The sequence below is a fragment of the Coregonus lavaretus genome (genome assembly GCF_964263955.1).
Source record: "Coregonus lavaretus genome assembly, chromosome: 9".
Classification (NCBI taxonomy): Eukaryota; Metazoa; Chordata; class Actinopteri; order Salmoniformes; family Salmonidae; genus Coregonus; species Coregonus lavaretus.
In genome coordinates, this window is record NC_139996.1 from 8,765,557 (window position 1) to 8,786,398 (window position 20,842).

General features: G+C 46.0%; 1 protein-coding gene across 1 annotated transcript in view; it reads right to left on the minus strand.

Moving 5' to 3' along the window:
• The window catches only part of LOC311134445 (SH3 and multiple ankyrin repeat domains protein 2-like), a gene marked incomplete at both ends in the record, with an annotated part of 121,644 nt that overhangs the window by 66,523 nt on the left and 34,279 nt on the right, over window positions 1-20,842 (minus strand). Inside the window, 2 exons of the mRNA XM_084168126.1 lie at window positions 973-1,133; window positions 20,331-20,652. Coding sequence (XP_084024252.1) covers window positions 973-1,133; window positions 20,331-20,652 — 483 coding nt within the window. The remainder of the gene's footprint in view (window positions 1-972; window positions 1,134-20,330; window positions 20,653-20,842) is intronic.

The window sequence follows — 20,842 nt, forward strand, 5'->3', positions numbered from 1 at the left end:
CCACTCCAGTACTGGTGCTGTGGTCTCTTCAGCTCCAGTACTGTGCTGTGGTCTCTTCAGCTCCAGTACTGTGTTGTGGTCTCTTCAGCTCCACTCCAGTACTGTGCTGTGGTCTCTTCAGCTCCAGTACTGTGCTGTGGTCTCTTCAGTGCCACTCCAGTACTGTGATGTGGTCTCTTCAGCTCCACTCCAGTACTGTGCTGTGGTCTCTTCAGCTCCACTCCAGTACTGTGATGTGGTCTCTTCAGTGCCACTCCAGTACTGTGCTGTGGTCTCTTCAGCTCCAGTACTGTGCTGTGGTCTCTTCAGTGCCACTCCAGCTTACACAACATAACAGCTTGATAGGTAAATATTATGTAACCTTAGACAAGGCCCAATTGAATTTTAAAAGTAAAGGTACTGAGTCAAAAGTTTTGAGAATGACTCAAGTATTGGTATTCACAAAGTTAGCTGCTTCAGTGTTATATCTCTTCTCTCCAACATCCCTCTGAGTGGCTACAAAGACTGTTCCCTCTAATATCTCTTCTGTCCAACATCCCTCTGAGTGGCTACAAAGACTGTTCCCTCTAATATCTCTTCTCTCCAACATCCCTCTGAGTGGCTATAAAGACTGTTCCCTCTAATATCTCTTCTCTCCTGAGCTTGGAGTGGAATTAAAAAGGCTCAGGTACTCATTTCAATTTCATGGTACCGATCAAATTAAATTAAATGCTATTTGTCACATGCTTCGTAAACAGCAGGTGTAGACTAACAGTGAAATGGTTACTTACGGGCCCTTCCCAACAATACAGAGAGAAAAATAGAAAAATAGTAGAAAGATAATAACACAAGGAATAAATACACAATGAGTAACGGTGTTCATATTTCAGAGCAAATATAGAGGGACGAGTACTTAAGCAATAGAACATGTGACCCAATTCAAGCACTGCTTCCCTCTGGAAAAAAACAAAGAGCAGTGGGCGGGATGTTCACCTTTGACCCTGTCGTTCTGGTACAGGGTGATCTCCCCTTCGGACTGTGGCTGGTAGGACTTAGTCACCACAAAGTGCTTCCCTGCCACAGCACTGTACAGCTTACACTGGGGCCCCTGGCCGTCTGTGCCACCAGAGAACGCTTCCCGACCCCTGTGTGGGCTGGAGGGACAGAGGAGAGGAACAGAGAGTGGTGTAAGCTGAAGGTTAGTCTGCAGTCACAAAAATAGACTGGATGATTTCCTGTGGTCACATACACTGGTATATTAAATGGAGCCCAGTCTTTAGGTAGTCTATTAAATGGAGCACAGTCTTTTGGGCGTAAGGCATACTTTTGCAGCCTGTGACCTCCTGAAACATTGTACTATGTGTTTAGAGGGGATATTCAGGACAGAGGACAGGGAAGAGATATGGAACATAAATCTTTTCAGATAACATATAAATGATATGGGTATGATATGGGTATGTACTGTACTCAGTGAGCAACACACCTCAGTAGCAGAGGCAAGCGCCACTGACACAGAATGAAAGGTTGTACAATGGCGCCCTCTGTTGGACTGCTGTATAAGTGGCGATCTACAATATGAGGTCATATCTGGAAGTGGATACATCCATAATAATGAGTATGATCAACCCTGTGCTGATCTTCAACACGATGTTGATATGTTTCATTTCACACTCAAAAGTCTGACATCCGATAGCATGGATAAGTGAAATATGTAGCAATTGGGACACAGGAAAAATATATATATTTACTAAAAAAAACATTTACCAATACTGCATAAATGTTTCTAAATCCAGAACACCAGCACAATTTTTCAAGTTATTGGATAGTGCTTGGACAGTTTAATTACTATGAGGGTCCACTGGTATAAGGGTACAATCCCTTGGACACAGCTTTATAATGAAGCCTGAGGCAGTGACGAAGCTCTCCTCTGTTGGTACAACACAAGTGCTCCTTCTAGCTAATTAAAGCAGTGAACTATCTCTGTCCAATGGTTGTGCGGAGTAACTATACAGTGTGTGTCCCTCCACAGGGGCTCTGTTACCACCCCTGGCTGTGGTCCAGACCTACTCTCTACACACATCATCTGTTCTACAACACAACGAGGACAACAGGGAAACTAATCACAACTATTATCCACACAGCACTTTACCTCTCTCTGATTTATAGAGAGAAATTACACAGGGGAAGAGGGCGTAGATGGAATCATTAGAATGGCTTCTGCACTACAGTATGAAGTTAAGGGCCCCAATTTACGATTCTCTTGTCTATTTTGCACAAGAGCCTTGCATAGCAAGGCTAATTTGCACATAAACATATTGTGTGGACTTAGAGTGTTTGTCGCGAACTCTGATGCGGATGTGGTGTGAATCAAATGCAGGACACAGGAGCTAAGTCAAACCAGACTTTACTTGCATAAACCAAAATAACAAAACGGGTCTAACCAACCCGGAGGCGAACAATACGCCACAGTGCGTAAAACAGTCCAAAACCGACTGCGCACAAAACAACAGTGCGACGGTACAAAATGAGTGACTGGCAAACAGCACTGCACCAAACGACAGGTGAAAACAATTACACACAACACATGACAAACTAATGGAACATATAAAGGGTACATAATCACACTAACAGGGAACAGGTGTACAACAACTAGACAAAACCAAACGAACATCGAAACATACAACGGTGGCAGCTAGTACTCCGGGGACGACGACCGCCGAAGCCTGCCCGAGCAAGGAGGAGGAGCAGCCTCGGCCGAAACCGTGACAGTGTTTAGACTTCAAATACGTTCAGTGTCACTCTCAGGAATACAGCGTAAAAGAACAAGGTTAACACCGACAATAACAACACATATTGAAGCTCCACAGATGACACGGGGTGCTCAGATAGAGATGTTGACGATGGCGTACTGTACACATCTCACACACAACCAAGGCAGCAGCAGCAGCAGCAGAGTGGTGACATCCTGGTGAGTTCACTGCCTGTGATCAGCCCAGGGGATGAGAGGCGAGCCTCCTCCCGCAGCCCAGGTACACAGTGTGACTCCACCCCCAGCCCAGGTACACAGTGTGACTCCTCCCCCAGCCCAGGTACACAGTGTGACTCCTCCCCCAGCCCAGGTACACAGTGTGACTGTGACTAGGGCTGTTGCGGTGACCATAGGCCTATATATGAGTCATGACAGCAGTCAAATTCCACGTGACTGTTGAGTCACGGTAATCTCCTTTTATGCACATGCTTTGGTAGTACCCAATTTGCTAACTACCATCAGGTCCTAATGGCCTGGTACTCAGGGCTCTATTGTCCTTCTAACCACTTTGACATCAATGCATATGCCCTCGAAAATCACATCAAACACTTGTCATCAAAACAGTTCAACAGCAGGTTGAAACAGTATAAAACGTTGTTGTGGATGTTTTTTCAAAGCCTAACACAAAGAAATGGACAGTGCTTTCCAAGGTGATGATTAATTCAAAACACCCATACACATATTAGAGCTTATGCATAGGCTTATGAGCAGAAGACCGAATTTTTGGGGGGGAATACAAATTCTGATTGCGCCTTCATAAAATACATAGCCTACCACATGCATGGCATAAAAATATTAAACAAAACCGATGTAAGATGTCTTTGATACATAATTAGTCTAGCCTTTGACTGTGGACTGTATTATTATGCATACTGGATGGACTGGTTACCTTATGCTATGCTCCAAAATGTATATCCACGAGTCTGGGAGAGAACGTAAAGCCCTACGCGATGGCTGTTGGTTCATTGATTATGCAGGGCGTCTTACAGTTAGCCTTAAATTCATAAATTTGGATTTGATTTTGAATAGTCTAATAATAGGGAATGTTTTATATTTTCATAATTAATTGGGTCACACATTACCTTTAGCTATACAGAATATCTCACCACCATGCATTTCCATCTCCTCCTCTCTCTCCTTTATTCATTTCTCAAGCACGCAGACGGGCTGTCAACAGTTTAGTGAAATATGTTTAGTTGCGAAACCTGCAGGAACAAGGTCGGAGAGCCCATGGCATACAGAGTTTTGGCGTAATATCACCTGTCAGGCAGCGAGACCATGCTCCTCAAACAGTGGTTGATGCGTGGAGTGAATTAAGTGTTATATTTATTCCTCAGCTACTAATATTAAGCACATGCTCCGCTATAAATCCGAAGTAGCCTACAAAACGGACCAGCAGGAAAGCATACGGCCTCCTGCTCATTTGATAATGGACCATTCTAAATCAAAAGACAAGATTAAATTGATAATAGTATGATGGGTGAAAATATGATCGCTTGATGAGAGAACATCTGTGCAGCCTGGGGCAAGCTTTTTTCGCTACTTTTTCAAATCATCAATTGATACAGGAGGGGGTCACAGTTCCAGAGCGACCCACTAGGTGTCATCCTCCCACAACCTTAGGAAGCTCCTCACTCACAGTCTGGACTAATCATGATCCTATTGGTGTCACATGTGTCTACCTGTTCACCTGTGTATTTATACCCTCACTTGCCTATGTTCCCTTGCTCAGTTTTCTCTGCTAGTTTCCCTATGCCTAGCAGTACTAATCAGTGTCTGATCGCGGGACGTATGGACAGGTACGTGAGAAGTGTTCTCCCTGTTTATTTATTATTTCAGTCACAGTTAGTATTATTTTGCGCCGCCTTTCTTTTTCGTGTAAAGTCTGTTATTTTGTATCCTGGCTTCGGGACCATCAGTAAAGATCCTTGTTTCGCCATCTCTGCCTACTGCCTACTACGCACCAATATGGACCCAGCAGAGGCAGCACAGTATCATTGCGCATTGGCAACGCAGGGAGCCATGCTGAACCAGCACAACCGCGGCCTGCAGTAGATCACTGAGAATCTCCACCAGCTGACGATCGCCGTGCAGAGCAGGGTGGACACCCGACCAGCAGCAGCGTCTCCTGTCTCACCTGCGACATCGCGGGAACCCCGCCTACCACCTCCGGAGAGGTACGACAGATGTCCAGAGGGCTGCAGGGAATTCCTTGCCCAGTGTTCCCTGATATTCAGCCTACAACCCTCCTCCTTCCCGACGGAGCAGGGCCGGGTGGCCTACATTATCACTCTGTTGACGGGTCGGGCCATTTCCTGGGCTACTCCGGCGTGCTCCGATTCATACCTATTCACCCGGGAGCGACGCAAGGTGTTCGACACCTCTCGGGTGATGTCGGGGCACGAGGCCGGGAGGCAGCTCATGGCCTGTCGGCAGGGTGACCGTTCGGTGGCGACTACTCCGTGGAGTTCCGGACCCGGGCTCGAGAGGCAGGATGGGAGGAGGCCGCCCTGGTCGTTCTTTACGCTCAGGGGCTATCGGAGGGGATAAAGGATGAATTCTCCTTCAGGGAGCTGCCTGAGCGACTGGACAGCCTCGTCGACCTCTCGGTGCGGGTAGACAATCGGCATCGTGAGAGGGCGCACGAGAGAAGCATGACGCAAGGCGTGCCTCCGCGTCCCCATATCAGCCCGGAGAAGCCGGGTAAACGGGAGGGCTCGTGGGTATGGGGAGGGGTGCTAGCGAGCCGGAACCTAAACCCCAACACCAGAGACTCCCTGACTTTTCTCCCTGTCAGGGTTCAGTGGGCACACACTACGCGTCGGGCACATGCATTGGTGAATTCTGGGGCCACAGGAAACTTGATGGACGCGGGGCTGGCCCAAGGGTGGAGCGTTCCGTTGCTCTCCCTCTCTGAGCTGGTTTCGGTCATGGGCCTGGACGGCCGGCCGTTGGGGTCGGGCTTCATCACTCAGCGCACTGTCCCCGTGCGTGTCCGGGTGGCGGGGGGGCTATGGGAGGATATCCAGTTTTTCATTGTGGACTCTCCGGAGTGTCCCCTCATCCTCGGGCACCCCTGGCTGGTCACCCACAAACCCTGGATAGACTGGTCCACGGGGCGGCTCATCCTGGAGGGAGAATCCGCCGCATTCCGTTCCGGTCTCCACCGACCACTCATCAGCCCAAACCACCATCCCAGACCACCTACCAGTCCTCACCTCTTCCCCAGGTCCCGCTCTACGAACCGCCTACCGCCCTAGCGGCGTTTGCCACTGGGAGGACAGCGGCTACAGACTCCGTCCTACGCCCAGACCTGGCAGGCGTTCCCCGGGAGTATTGGGATCTGGGGGAGGTGTTTAGTAAGAGGCATGCCAAGGGCCTATCTCCTCACAGGCCATATGACTGCGCGATCGATCTCCTGCCGGGCGCCATGCCCACACGAGGGCGATTGTTTTCCTTGTCCCGGCCGGAGACGCTAGCCATGAGGGAGTATATTGACAAGGCACTTGTCGAGGGACACATTCGTCCCTCTACCTCACCCGCGGGAGCGGGCTTCTTCTTCGTGGGGAAAAAGGACGGTGGGCAGCGGCCGTGCATTGATTACCGGGCGCTCAACGACATCACGGTTAAGAACCGCTACACACTCCCCCCTGATGACGACTGCATTCGAGTCGTTGCAGGGAGCCTGTGTCTTTACCAAGCTGGACTTACGTAATGCCTACAACCTGGTGAGGATTCGGGAGGGGGACGAGTGGAAGACGGCGTTTAACACACCAAGTGGGCATTACGAGTACCAAGTCATGCCGTTTGGTCTAGCCAATGCGCCTGCGGTGTTCCAGGCGTTGGTCAATGACGTGCTCCGGGACCTCCTCGACTACAGCGTATTCGTGTATTTGGATGATATCCTCATATTTTCGAAGGACATGAGTGAACACCAGCAGCACGTTCGGCAGCTCCTCCAACGCCTTCTCCGTCACCAGCTCTACATCAAGGCGGAGAAGTGTGTGTTCCACACTGAGACAGTCTCCTTCCTGGAGTTCATCGTCACCCAGGGGGACCTATGGATGGACCCAGCCAAGGTCAGCGCGGTACTGGATTGGCCCCAGCCCTCATCCCTCAAGCAACTACAACGGTTTTTAGTGTTTGCACATTTTTGTAGCCGATTTATTCACAATTTTAGCTCCCTAGCCGCTCCCCTGACAGCCCTCACCCAGACGAGCGTACGCTCCTTCGCCTGAACCCCGGAAGCGGGGAACGCATTTGATGCGCTGAAGCGGCGCTTTACATCGGCCCCGGTCCTCGGGCATCCTGATCCGTCTCTGCCGTTCATTGTGGAGGTGGATGCTTCAGACATTGCAGTGGGAGCAATCCTGTCCCAGCGGTTCCTCACGGATGGTAAGACTCACCCCTGCGCATTTTTCTCCCGTTGGGTGTCCCCGGCGGAGCGGAATTATGACGTGGGGAACCGTGAGATGCTAGCGGTCAAGCTCGCCCTGGGGGAGTGGAGACATTGGCTAGAGGGGGCCGGCCATCCATTCGTCGTATGGACTGACCACAAGAACTTAGCCTACATTCAGGGGGCCAAGAGGCTCAACTCGCGCCAGGCCAAGTGGGCGTTGTTCTTCACTAGGTTCCGGTTCACCATCTCATACCGTCAAAGAACACCAAGCCTGACGCGCTCTCCCGGCAGTTTGACCCCGTGGACCTGGTGGAGAGGGAAGACCCCATTGTTCCCAACGCCCTGATTGCTGCCACAGTTTCGTGGGGAATTGATAGGCTGGTCAGAGCAGTGCTACGGCGGGAGCCCGATCCGGGCGGAGTTCCATCGGGGAGGATGTACGTACCCAAGGCTGCGCGCTCGCGACTGCTTCAGTGGGCACACGTGTCCGACCTCCCCAGCCATCCAGGGGGTGCCAGGACATTGGCGTTCCTGCGTAGGAGGTTCTGTTGTCCATCTGCTGAGGGGGATACGCGTGCCTTCGTGGCTGCTTGCCCAATGAGCACGCACACAAAGTGCTCACGTCAGCCCGCAGTAGGGCTGCTCCGACCCTTGCCTATCCCCAAGCGCCCCTGGTCCCACATCTCGCTGGATTTCATTTCCGCCCTACCCCCCTCTGATGGATACACAGTCATCCTGGTCGTTGTGGACCGGTTCTCAAAGGCTGCCCACTTCATTCCCCTTCCCAAACTCCCGTCGGCCCGGGAGATGGCTAAGTTGGTGGTGCAGCACGTTTTCCGGGTCCATGGCCTTCCCCAAGATGTGGTGTAGGATCGGGGCCCATAGTTCGCCTCCAGGTTCTGGAAGGCATTCGACACATGCCTCGGCGCTTCCGTCAGCTTGTCTTCCGGCTTCCATCCCCAGTTGAACGGGCAGACGGAGGGCATCAACAAGGATCTGGAGGGGGTGCTGAGTTGCTACGCCTCCAGCAACCCAGCTACGTGGAGTCAGCGACTGCCGTGGGTGGAGTACGCCCACAACACCCTTCTCTGCTCGTCCACTGGCCTGTCCCCTTTCCAGTCCCAATATCGGTACCAACCCCCCCTATTCCCCGAGCAAGAGGAGGAGGCGGTGGTTCCGTCGGTCCAGGCCCACATCAGTTGCTGTCGCTGGAGGCAAGTACGGGTGGCGCTTAAGCAGGCCTTGGTCAGGTCTCAATATCAGGCCAACCGCAGGCGTCGCCCGGCCCCGGTCTTTCGCCAAGGACAGAGGTTGTGGCTCTCCATGCTGGATCCTTCCCTCCGCGTGGAGTCCAGGAAGCTGTCCCCCCGGTTCGTCGGGCCATTCAGAGTGGTCCGGTGAGTCAACCCATTGGCCTACTGCCTGCAACTTCCCACCACCATGCGGGTGCATCCCACATTCCATGTGTCCCTCCTCAAGCCCGTCGCCACCTGTCCCCTGGCTCCCCCTCCTCATCATGTTCTCCCGCTGCGCCTCGTCGGAGGGCAGCCGGCTTTTACTGTGGACCGGATCCTGGACTGCCGGCGGGTGGGGAGGGGTCTCCAATTTCTGGTGGACTGGGAGGGTTATGGGCAAGAGGAGCGGTCCTGGGTGCACAGGGGGGACATTCTGGACCCAGGGCTGATAACAACATTCCATCGCCTCCACCCAGTGGCGCCGAGGTGAACGGCTGAGGGGGTCGCAGTTCCGGAGCGACCCACTAGAATGTCATCCTCCGAGAACCTTAGGCACCTCCTCACTCACAGTCTGGACTAATCATGATCCTATTGGTGTCACTTGTGTCTACCTGTTCATCTGTGTATTTATGCCCTCACTTCCCTGTGTTCCCTTGCTCTGTTTTCTCTGCTAGTTTCACTATGCCTAGCAGTACTAATCAGTGTCTGATCGCGGTACGTATGGACAGGTACGTTATAAGTGTTCTCCCTGTATATTTATTATTTCAGTCGCAGTTAGTATTTTGTATTTTGGCTGTCAGACAGTTTTTTGGAGTCTTATTTTTCGTGTAAAGTCCGTTCTTTTGTATCCTGGCTTCGGGACCATCAGTAAAGTTCCTTGTTTCACCATCTCTGCCTACTGTCTATCCTGCACCGCACCTGGGTCACACCTCACACCAACCCTTACAATCAATAGCCTATAGTCGCACCATGCAGCCCATATACAGTGGGGAGAACAAGTATTTGATACACTGCCAATTTTGCAGGTTTTCCTACTTACAAAGCATGTAGAGGTCTGTAATTTTTTATCATAGGTACACTTCAACTGTGAGAGACGGAATCTAAAACAAAAATCCAGAAAATCACATTGTATGATTTTTAAGTAATTAATTTGCATTTTATTGCATGACATAAGTATTTGATCACCTACCAACCAGTAAGAATTCCGGCTTTTCTTTAAGAAGCCCTCCTGTTCTCCACTCATTACCTGTATTAACTGCACCTGTTTGAACTCGTTACCTGTATAAAAGACACCTGTCCACACACTCAATCAAACAGACTCCAACCTCTCCACAATGGCCAAGACCAGAGAGCTGTGTAAGGACATCAGGGATACAATTGTAGACCTGCACAAGGCTGGGATGGGCTACAGGACAATAGGCAAGCAGCTTGGTGAGAAGGCAACAACTGTTGGCGCAATTATTAGAAAATGGAAGAAGTTCAAGATGACGGTCAATCACACTCGGTCTGGGGCTCCATGCAAGATCTCACCTCGTGAGGCATCAATGATCATGAGTAAGGTGAGGGATCAGCCCAGAACTACACGGCAGGACCTGGTCAATGACCTGAAGAGAGCTGGGACCACAGTCTCAAAGAAAACCATTAGTAACACACTACGCCGTCATGGATTAAAATCCTGCAGCCCAACCGTGAAGCATGGAGGTGGAAACATCATTCTTTGGGGATGCTTTTCTGCAAAGGGGACAGGATGACTGCACCGTATTGAGGGGAGGATGGATGGGGCCATGTATCGCGAGATCTTGGCCAACAACCTCCTTCCCTCAGTAAGAGCATTGAAGATGGGTCGTGGCTGGGTCTTCCAGCATGACAACGACCCGAAACACACAGCCAGGGCAACTAAGGAGTGGCTCCGTAAGAAGCATCTCAAGGTCCTGGAGTGGCCTAGCCAGTCTCCAGACCTGAACCCAATAGAAAATCTTTGGAGGGAGCTAAAAGTCTATATTTCCCAGCGACAGCCCAGAAACCTGAAGGATCTGGGGAAGGTCTGTATGGAGGAGTGGGCCAAAATCCCTGCTGCAGTGTGTGCAAACCTGGTCAAGACCTACAGGAAACGTATGATCTCTGTAATTGCAAACAAAGGTTTCTGTACCAAATATTAAGTTCTGCTTTTCTGATGTATCAAATACTTATGTCATGCAATAAAATGCAAATTAATTACTTAAAAATCATACGTGATTTTCTGGATTTTTGTTTTAGATTCCGTCTCTCACAGTTGAAGTGTACCTATGATAAAAATTACAGACCTCTACATGCTTTGTAAGTAGGAAAACCTGCAAAATCGGCAGTGAATCAAATACTTGTTCTCCCCACTGTATGAATTGATTTGTAAGACATTCTAAGGTTTATATCATTCACAACTAAAGTTGCTAAATAACTCTAAATCTAGCATCTAGGACCTGTTTCAAATTATCACTTTTACGCTCAACATAGCCACTTCACATGCACACTCGCTCCAAAATGGGAAAAATATCCTTTCTATTTTATTCCGTTTTTTATTATATTCTTCTTACTATAAAATCATATAAAATAAAATAATGGCACAGGATTTATAAGCATATCTTGTCAGCTAAATGAACAAGCCTACAGCCTATGGCATGGAGCAAAGCCAGATAACTAACATACAGTAGGCCAACTCATATTCTGTTCTTCTGAAATACATTTTCTTCATGTCATAATGTTTCTTTAGACCTGACTAAAATAAATAATGGACTTATTGGGATGGTGTATATTAAATTGATTTATTCGACTTTTTAAAATGTAGATGTTCCAAAGGCAAGCATCAGCAGCTTGTATGTGTGGAGGCCTGGAGATGCTAAATATGTTTATGTTAATTAACGGTCAATTACTGTGAGACCGCCTACTTTTGCATGACAATAACCGGCTGATAAAATGTCAATGACGCCCCAGCCCTAACTGTGACACACACACACACGTGCACACACACACACACACACACACAGACACGTGCACACACACGCACACACACAGTGATAGAGTCCAGGGGCTTCATTTATAAACGTTGCTTCAAATCAAATCAAATCAAATTTTATTGGTCACATGCGCCGAATACAACAGGTGCAGACATTACAGTGAAATGCTTACTTACAGCCCTTAACCAACAGTGCATTTATTTTAAACAAAAAAAGTAAGAATAAAACAACAACAAAAAAAGTGTTGAGAAAAAAAGAGCAGAAGTAAAATAAAGTGACAGTAGGGAGGCTATATATACAGTAAAATAAAGTGACAGTAGGGAGGCTATATATACAGGGGGGTACCGTTGCAGAGTCAATGTGCGGGGGCACCGGCTAGTTGAGGTAGTTGAGGTAATATGTACATGTGGGTAGAGTTAAAGTGACTATGCATAAATACTTAACAGAGTAGCAGCAGTGTAAAAAGGATGGGGTGGGGGGGCAGTGCAAATAGTCCGGGTAGCCATGATTAGCTGTTCAGGAGTCTTATGGCTTGGGGGTAGAAGCTGTTGAGAAGTCTTTTGGACCTAGACTTGGCACTCCGGTACCGCTTGCCGTGCGGTAGCAGAGAGAACAGTCTATGACTAGGGTGGCTGGAGTCTTTGACAATTTTGAGGGCCTTCCTCTGACACCGCCTGGTATAGAGGTCCTGAATGGCAGGGACACCGCCTGGTATAGAGGTCCTGAATGTAGTGCCTTGCGGTCAGAGGCCAAGCAGTTGCCATACCAGGCGGTGATGCAACCAGTCAGGATGCTCTCGATGGTGCAGCTGTAGAATTTTTTGAGGATCTGAGGACCCATGCCAAATCTTTTTAGTCTCCTGAGGGGGAATAGGCTTTGTCGTGCCCTCTTCACGACTGTCTTGGTGTGTTTGGACCATGATAGTTCGTTGGTGATGTGGACACCAAGGAACTTGAAGCTCTCAACCTGTTCCACTACAGCCCCGTCGATGAGAATGGGGGCGTGCTCATTCCTCTTTTTTTTTTTGCTTATGTGCAAAAATACCCCAAAACATGCAAACTTCAGACCATGCATACATACATTTTTTTTTGTGGTAGAAGTATTGTATTGCAAGCAGGCAAGTAAGTATTTTGTGAAAATGGGTGACATGATGACACACTTATTCATAGGAAAACATAATAACAAGAAAGAAAAGCTAAAATCAATGTATTTTGTTATTGGAATCTAAAATAATTAGACAGGAATCTATCTACTATTTATTTAACTTTCATTACCATTGCAGAATAAATTCCTCACCTTTTCTGGCCGTGATGCATTCCTGAAGCAGTTATACAATAAATTACCATCTCTAATTTAATTAGGCCTAGTAGCCTAGTAAATAGATAGGCTATGCATTTAAAGTTTTGCTGAACACACACAAAAAAAAATGGTTATTTGGGAAGGGTGATGGTTCTATGTGGAACTATAATGACTCAAATAACCGTTTGAGCCCTTCAATGGATCTTTGCAGTTCACAAAAGGGTTCTTTACTCTTTTAGTGATAATTAAACTGTAGGAGTGGCGGGTCATTAGAATGATTTGGGGCGTGGTTTGCTCACAGCTCTTTTTGTGCAACCGTGAGTGTCCTTCCAGTTGATCTAATGTGTTGTTTTATGCCATTACATATTACTAAGGCCAGTCACGGTGTCTTGTGAAAGACTCACGTATGGCCTTGTGTCAATTGAGAAGTGGTTCTCAATTCTCTTCTCGGGGACCCCTAGCTGTTCCAGAGATAGTACAACTGATTCAACTTGTCAATGAAGACAATAATAACACCTTATGGAATTTTAACAATATAATATGGCTAACCAGAATAAAAAACCCTGTATGGTTCTTCAAAAGGATCTACAAAGAACCTTTGAGATTGAGAAAGGTTATTTACAGAACCATTCTCCATAAAGGTGATATAAAGAACCTATATAGGGTTGTAACAATAGCGGTACCCTTTTTTGGTGCTATATATACTATATATATACTATATATACTTTTTTTAATGCCTCTTTATAGAACCATAAGGATGTTTTTTTTTTTTTTTTATAGCCCCATACAGGTTCCATTTAGAACCTTATGAGATTGGTTCCTTATAGAACCTTCAAATAGCACCAAAAAGGGATCCGCTATGGTTACAAGCCAAATATTTGGCACTATCTAATTCCAAAAGTACCAAATTATACAACAAATAAAGGGCGTTATTGTCACCATAAACAGAGAATGGAGGGCGTTTTACAGGCTGAGTTATAATGCTTGTTCACACGCGCACAGTTTTACGACGGGTCTGATTTATAACGGGAAACATACGTATGTACAGTTGAAGTCGGAAGTTTACATACACCTTAGCCAAATACATTTAAACTCAGTTTTTCACAATTCCTGACATTTAATCCTAGTAAAATTCCCTGTTTTAGGTCAGTTAGGATCACCACTTTATTTTAAGAATGTGAAATATCAGAATAATAGTAGAGAGAATTATTTATTTCAGCTTTTATTTATTTCATCACATTCCCAGTGGGTCAGAAGTTTACATACACTCAATTAATATTTGGTAGCATTGCCTTCAAATTGTTTAACGTGGGTCAAACGTTTCCACAAGCTTCCCACAATAAGTTGGGTGAATTTTGGCCCATTCCTCCTGACAGAGCTGGTGTAACTGAGTCAGGTTTGTAGGCCTCCTTGCTCGCACACGCTTTTTCAATTCTGCCCACACATTTTCTATAGGATTGAGGTCAGGGCTTTGTGATGGCCACTCCAATACCTTGACTTTGTTGTCCTTAAGCCATTTCGCCACAACTTTGGAAGTATGCTTGGGGTCATTGTCCATTTGGAAGACCCATTTGCGACCAAGCTTTAACTTCCTGACTGATGTCTTGAGATGTTGCTTCAATATATCCACATAATTCTCCTACCTCATGCCATCTATTTTGTGAAGTGCACCAGTGCCTCCTGCAGCAAAGCACCCCCACAGCATGATGCTGCCACCCCCGTGCTTCACGGTTGGGATGGTGTTCTTCGGCTTGCAAGCATCCCCCTTTTTCCTCCAATCATAACGATGATCATTATGGCCAAACAGTTCTATTTTTGTTTCATCAGACCAGAGGACATTTCTCCAAAAAAGTACGATCTTTGTCCCTATGTGAAATTGCAAACCGTAGTCTGGCTTTTTTATGGCGGTTTTGGAGCAGTGGCTTCTTCCTTGCTGAGCGGCCTTTCAGGTTATGTCGATATAGGACTTGTTTTACTGTGGATATAGATACTTTTGTACCTGTTTCCTCCAGCATCTTCACAAGGTCCTTTGCTGTTGTTCTGGGATTGATTTGCACTTTTCGCACCAAAGTACGTTCATCTCTTGGAGACAGAACGTGTCTCCTTCCTGAGCGGTATGATGGCTGCGTGGTCCCATGGTGTTTATACTTGCGTACTATTGTTTGTACAGATGAACGTGGTACCTTCAGGCGTTTGGAAATTGCTCCCAAGGATGAACCAGACTTCTGGAGGTCTTGGCTGATTTATTTTGATTTTCACATGATGTCAAGCAAAGAGGCACTGAGTTTGAAGGTAGGCCTTGAAATACATCCACAGGTACACCTCCAATTGACTCAAATGATGTCAATTAGCCTATCAGAAGTTTCTAAAGCCATGACATCATTTTCTGGAATTCTCCAAGCTGTTTAAAGTCACAGTCAACTTAGTGTATGTAAACTTCTGACCCACTGGAATTGTGATACAGTGAATTATAAGTGAAATAATCTGTCTGTAAACAATTGTTGGAAAAATGACTTGTGTCAGTAGATGTCCTAACCGACTAGCAAAAACTATAGTTTGTTAACAAGAAATTTGTGGAGTGGTTGAAAAACGAGTTTTAATGACTCCAACCTAAGTGTATGTAAACTTCCGACTTCAACTGTATAGGGTACGCCAAGTTTCTAAATCTCAATATTTTTATACGTACATATTCTTTTCAGAAATGGCGCAAACAGATATTTAGTGTGAAATTTATGCAACGATTATAAATGAGACCCCAGCAGAGCGGCAGAGAGAGAGTGAGAAAGTGGGCCAGAGGAGAGGAGAAGAGCAGCTCCACATGCCCTCAGTGGCTGCTGCCTCATTAAGCTTCCATAGAGACTCTGTCAAAGTCACAGCCAAAGGCATCCCTCATGCTAACTACCTAGCATAGCATACTCTGCTTCCCTCATGCTAACTACCTAGCATAGCATAGTCTGCATCCCTCATGCTAACTACCTAGGATAGCTTACTCAGCTTCCCTCATGCTAACTACCTAGCATAGCATAATCTGCATCCCTCATTCTAACTACCTAGCATACTGTAGTGTCACTGTAGGTACCAAGTTAGCATAGCGTAGCCTCCTCTGTTTTACTGTGAGTAGGTACTAGGTAGCCTACTATGGAAATCACTAAAGAGTTTCTGTCAAAGTCACAGTCAAAAGTCATCCCTCATGCTAACTACCTAGCATAACATAGAATAGCATATATCCTCCTCTGCTTTAGCTCCCACTGTGTGTGAAGCACTATAGGGTAGGAAAACATGACATACACATCCATTGTGTCTGACCAGGTGCTGGGTATCAAAGAAATTATCAATAAAAGGCGGAAAGAGACTGCAAAGTCTGCACAATACGTTCCCAGGGGTCCTATGGGAGTAAAATGTAGGATGCAGTGTGTGAAGCACTCTAGGGTCTCATCCAACAATACTGAAATGTACATTACATTATGTTTTTGTGTAGCTATAGCATCAAATATTGAGAGTTAAATCCAACTTATTGTAAATGCTAAACACTTCATAGGCTATGAATGCGTAGGCCTAATCATGTCATGGCCATTCACTGCCACGGTGTAATCATACAGTAAAATGTCTGACCTTTTCTTATATGGCAGCAGTCAAACAAACCATTGACCTTTAAGTCAAGGCTATACACTTAATAGCCGTGTGTGTGCGTGCGTGTGTGGGAGGGTTTGCTGAGCCAGACAGACTGCTCCTTCCTGTTTAAAAGTCAAGCTGTCCACTGTCACACTAACTAATATTTCGCAACCTTTTTTATACCAGGGACCAGCAAGTTACGGTCGCTCTTGCACTTAAGCATTTGAGAAAGGCCTAAATCAGTGTCAGCTAACTGCTACAGTATGTTGGTGTAATGGTGGAGTATTGAGAGGCTGGGGAATATGCTTAAACAGTGGCCATCACATTTTTCAGTTTGGTGCAAACAAAAATTATGGAGAAAAAAAAATCATAGTTATGAGGTCATGACAAATTAGCTGTTATTGTACCTTTAGACACTGGTTGTGTTTCGTACAGTGCCAACGTGATGGTAAGACTGTGGATTACGTTGGACCAAAAATCATACTCCCAAATAAAAAGCCTGGAACCGAGGCTAACATTACTGCAACACTAGGGTATTGTACTGTGAACATGTGCTGTGGAAGGTACTGTGTGACACATAAGAGATCATTATGAATGGGATGAATAATAGATACCAACATATAACCCAGTAAAAGCAGTTACCAGCTACACACTACAAAGAGCACATCCTTGTTTACCACCGAGATTACATGGCACCCAACTCCCCAAATCGCCCCTAGGGCTCTGGTCAGTGCACTATATATGGAATAGGGTGTCATTTGGAACTCAGTCATGCATAAACTCACCCCTCATACCCCAAACTAAAGACAGTGATTACATAAGGATGTTTAAATTGGAGGGGGAGTCATGGGTTGAGGTATTTATGCAAAACAAGAACAGGATGAAAATAGGTTCTCCACAGCAGCCAATGGTTGTGTTTGAGTATTGTCATATTGTGCATTGTCATAATGAGTATTGTCATAATGAGTATAGTCATAATGAGTATTGTCATAATGAGTATTGTCATAATGAGTATTGTCACAATGAGTATTGCCATAATGAGTATTGTCATAATGAGTCTATTTATGATCTACTGCCATACTGAGGTAAAGAAAATATGAGTGTCCATCATCATCATCATCATCATCCTCAGAGCGGATATGTAACACTCACTGTCATGTAAAATAATTGCTTATTTTAAGGATATATCTGCTTTTCAAGGAAATAGCTACAAAAGAACAGACTGAATGGCCTATATTTGTGAACTTTGTTTGATAGTTATGTATGTAAACCTTGAGAGGAGGTCTATTATCAAGTATATTTCTGAAACAGTATAAGTATTTATTTTCCATGGCTTTAATAGAGAGAGCAAGACTGAATAGTCTTTGTCCACACAGACAACAGTACTGTAATAGCACCCAGCAATTATCACATCGCATACGAAATACACTACAGCTGTTGGTCTGATTATAAAGGATATGATCTAATATACTTGGAGTAGGCTAGCTAGCAGCTGAAACACATATGCACCATAAGGTAGTAATGGCCATAGCAACCACCCCTGTAACTAGGGAGGAACTAGCTGTGTCCCATTTTAACTGCTCCACTCCAGTAACGGTGCCAGTAATAATGTATTCATACGCATATAAGGTGCCAGTAATACTATATTTATATGCCAGTAAGCAGTAACGGTGCCAGTAATAATGTATTCATACACCAGTAAGATTCCAGTAATAATGTATTCATACACCAGTAAGCAGTAACGGTGCCAGTAATAATGTATTCATATGCCAGTAATCAGTAACGGTGACAGTATTAATGTATTCATACACCAGTAATGTGCCAGTAATCATGTATTCACACGCCAGTAAGCGGTAACGGTGCCAGTAATAATGTATTCATACTCCAGTAAGCAGTAACGGTGCCAGTAATAATGTTTTCATTTGCCAGTAAGCAGTAACTGTGCCAGTAATAATGTATTCATACGCCAGTAAGCAGTAACGGTGCCAGTAATAATGTATTCATAAGCAGTAAGCAGTAACGGTGCCAGTAATAATGTTTTCATTTGCCAGTAAGCAGTAACTGTGCCAGTAATAATGTATTCATACGCCAGTAAGCAGTAACGGTGCCAGTAATAATGTATTCATAAGCAGTAAGCAGTAACGGTGCCAGTAATAATGTATTCATATGCCAGTAAGCAGTAACGGTGCCAATAATAATGTATTCATACTCCAGTGAGCAGTAACGCTGCCAGTAATAATGTATTCATATGTCAGTAAGCAGTAACGGTGCCAGTAATAATGTATTCATACTCCAGTAAGCAGTAACGGTGCCAGTAATAATGTATTCATACTCCAGTAAGCAGTAACGGTGCCAGTAATAATGTATTCATACTCCAGTAAGCAGTAACGGTGCCAGTAATAATGTATTCATACTCCAGTAAGCAGTAACGGTGCCAGTAATAATGTATTCATACTCCAGTAAGCAGTAACGGTGCCAGTAATAATGTATTCATACTCCAGTAAGCAGTAAAGTGCCAGTAATAATGTATTCATACTCCAGTAATCATCGCTCACCTGACTGAGAGGAGGCATAGTGAGGCAATCACAACAACTCATTATACGGGCTGAACACAGGCTGAACACGGGCTGAACACGGGCTGAACACGGGCTGTACACGGGCTGAACACGGGCTGAACACGGGCTGAACACGGGCTGTACACGGGCTGAACACGGGCTGAACACGGGCTGAACACGGGCTGAACACGGGCTGAACACGGGCTGAACACGGGCTGAACACGGGAAAGCAAAGGGGAGAAAAAGGTCAAATTTTCATAGGATCACTAACGTGATTTCTGTCATTTTTAGATTCATTTTAGATTAATTTCCTTCTTACGTGAGCAGTGAGTAATTGGCATGGCCCATTTACTGAGCCTGTTGTGCTCTCCATAGACCCCCCTGCTAGGTGAAGAGACTCACACACTCACACACACCCGCACGCACTCACACTCGCACACACACGTGGTCATTAACATGGACCGAAGATTTCACAACATATACTCCTACTCAATACTCCAGACAACTGTCTAAAACACAAACATCCACTCCAACATCCACACCGTAGATCCCTTTCCCGCAGTCAATTACCTAGTGGTCTCATGGATGGAATGTTATTCATATTTTTCTTAATTTCATAATTCATAAACTTTGTTTTATTTTAAATATGCAGAAAATCCGGTGTTTCTATGTCAAACGGTTTTGTTTTATTTCTGTCTTCTGTGATGTATATAAAGTGTAATATTGGGATGCAATCTCAGAATTGAATACATTTCAACTCTATATCTGACATGGAACAGGCGTCTTCTTTTTTTAAAGCCCATAACCAGGTGTATACATTTGTTTCAAAGTAGATTTGTTTAAGACTACCAAGAAACACTGTGTGACCCTGATTTAGCCCACTGCAGTAAAAGGTTAAGAGAGATTGATTGGACCGACGGTTGAGCACATCTAGCATCTCTACTCCCCAAGATGCAATGACGCTGCATGGGCCAACATCCACACACATCCATACATACACATCCACCCATCCACATTTTCATGAAAGACGGATCAGACTTTCAGTGAGTGTGACAAATCTTCCATCTCTATTCCCAAGCTGCCATGTACTCCAGGGACTTTTGGGACAGATGTTTTGGGCCAAAATACTCCTTTGTAATAGCAGGTTCTGTAACGGGTTCTGTAACGGGTTCTGTAACGGGTTCTGTAACGGGTTCTGTAACGGGTTCTGTAACGGGTTCTGTAACGTACTTTTTGGAAAGTGACACCATATATCAGTGTATCCTAAAGTCGGTAACATGGTTCAAATAATAGGTTGGGCAGCTCCATAACAAATCAGGGCCCACCCATAAGAATTACAATATCAATATGGACCCCCGTAAAAAATTCCATGATTTCAGCTTTGGCACCCACAAGAGATGTTGGGGGCCCTCAAGAGTCAATGTATAATTTAAATCCTGGTTTGTGACTGACCTGGGCTGGCGCTGGGGGGTCTGTCTGTGTGCCTCCTCCCCCAGGCGCCCCAGGGAGGGCGAACGTGAGCGGGGAGGGCGGGGAGCCCCCTTCCCCATGGTCCTGACTGTTCCATTGGGGCTGGGCATCTGCTGCTGCTGGGCCCGATGGGGTGACAGGCTACGAAGGGGAGAGTGGCTCGGTGAGGGCAGGGGTGACCTGTTGTTCACGTTCAGGTTGTTGTCGCTGTTGGAGCGTTGGAGCATAGACCGTGGAGCAGTTAGTGTACTTCGTGGGGCCTGCTGGCGCCGGGTGGGCTGGGCCGGCGCCTCCCTGAAAGGCACTGAAGGGAGGGAGGGAAATTAGAACAAGTTTCAACAAGGAGAAATATTACATAATTTGTCATTTCATAATTTCATAATTTCATCATTGTTTCTCCAAAATAAGCTGGTTGAATAACAGAATAAGTGGTTATTTCTCTCTCTCTCGCTCTCTCTCTCGCACACGGACACACACACACCCACACACACCCA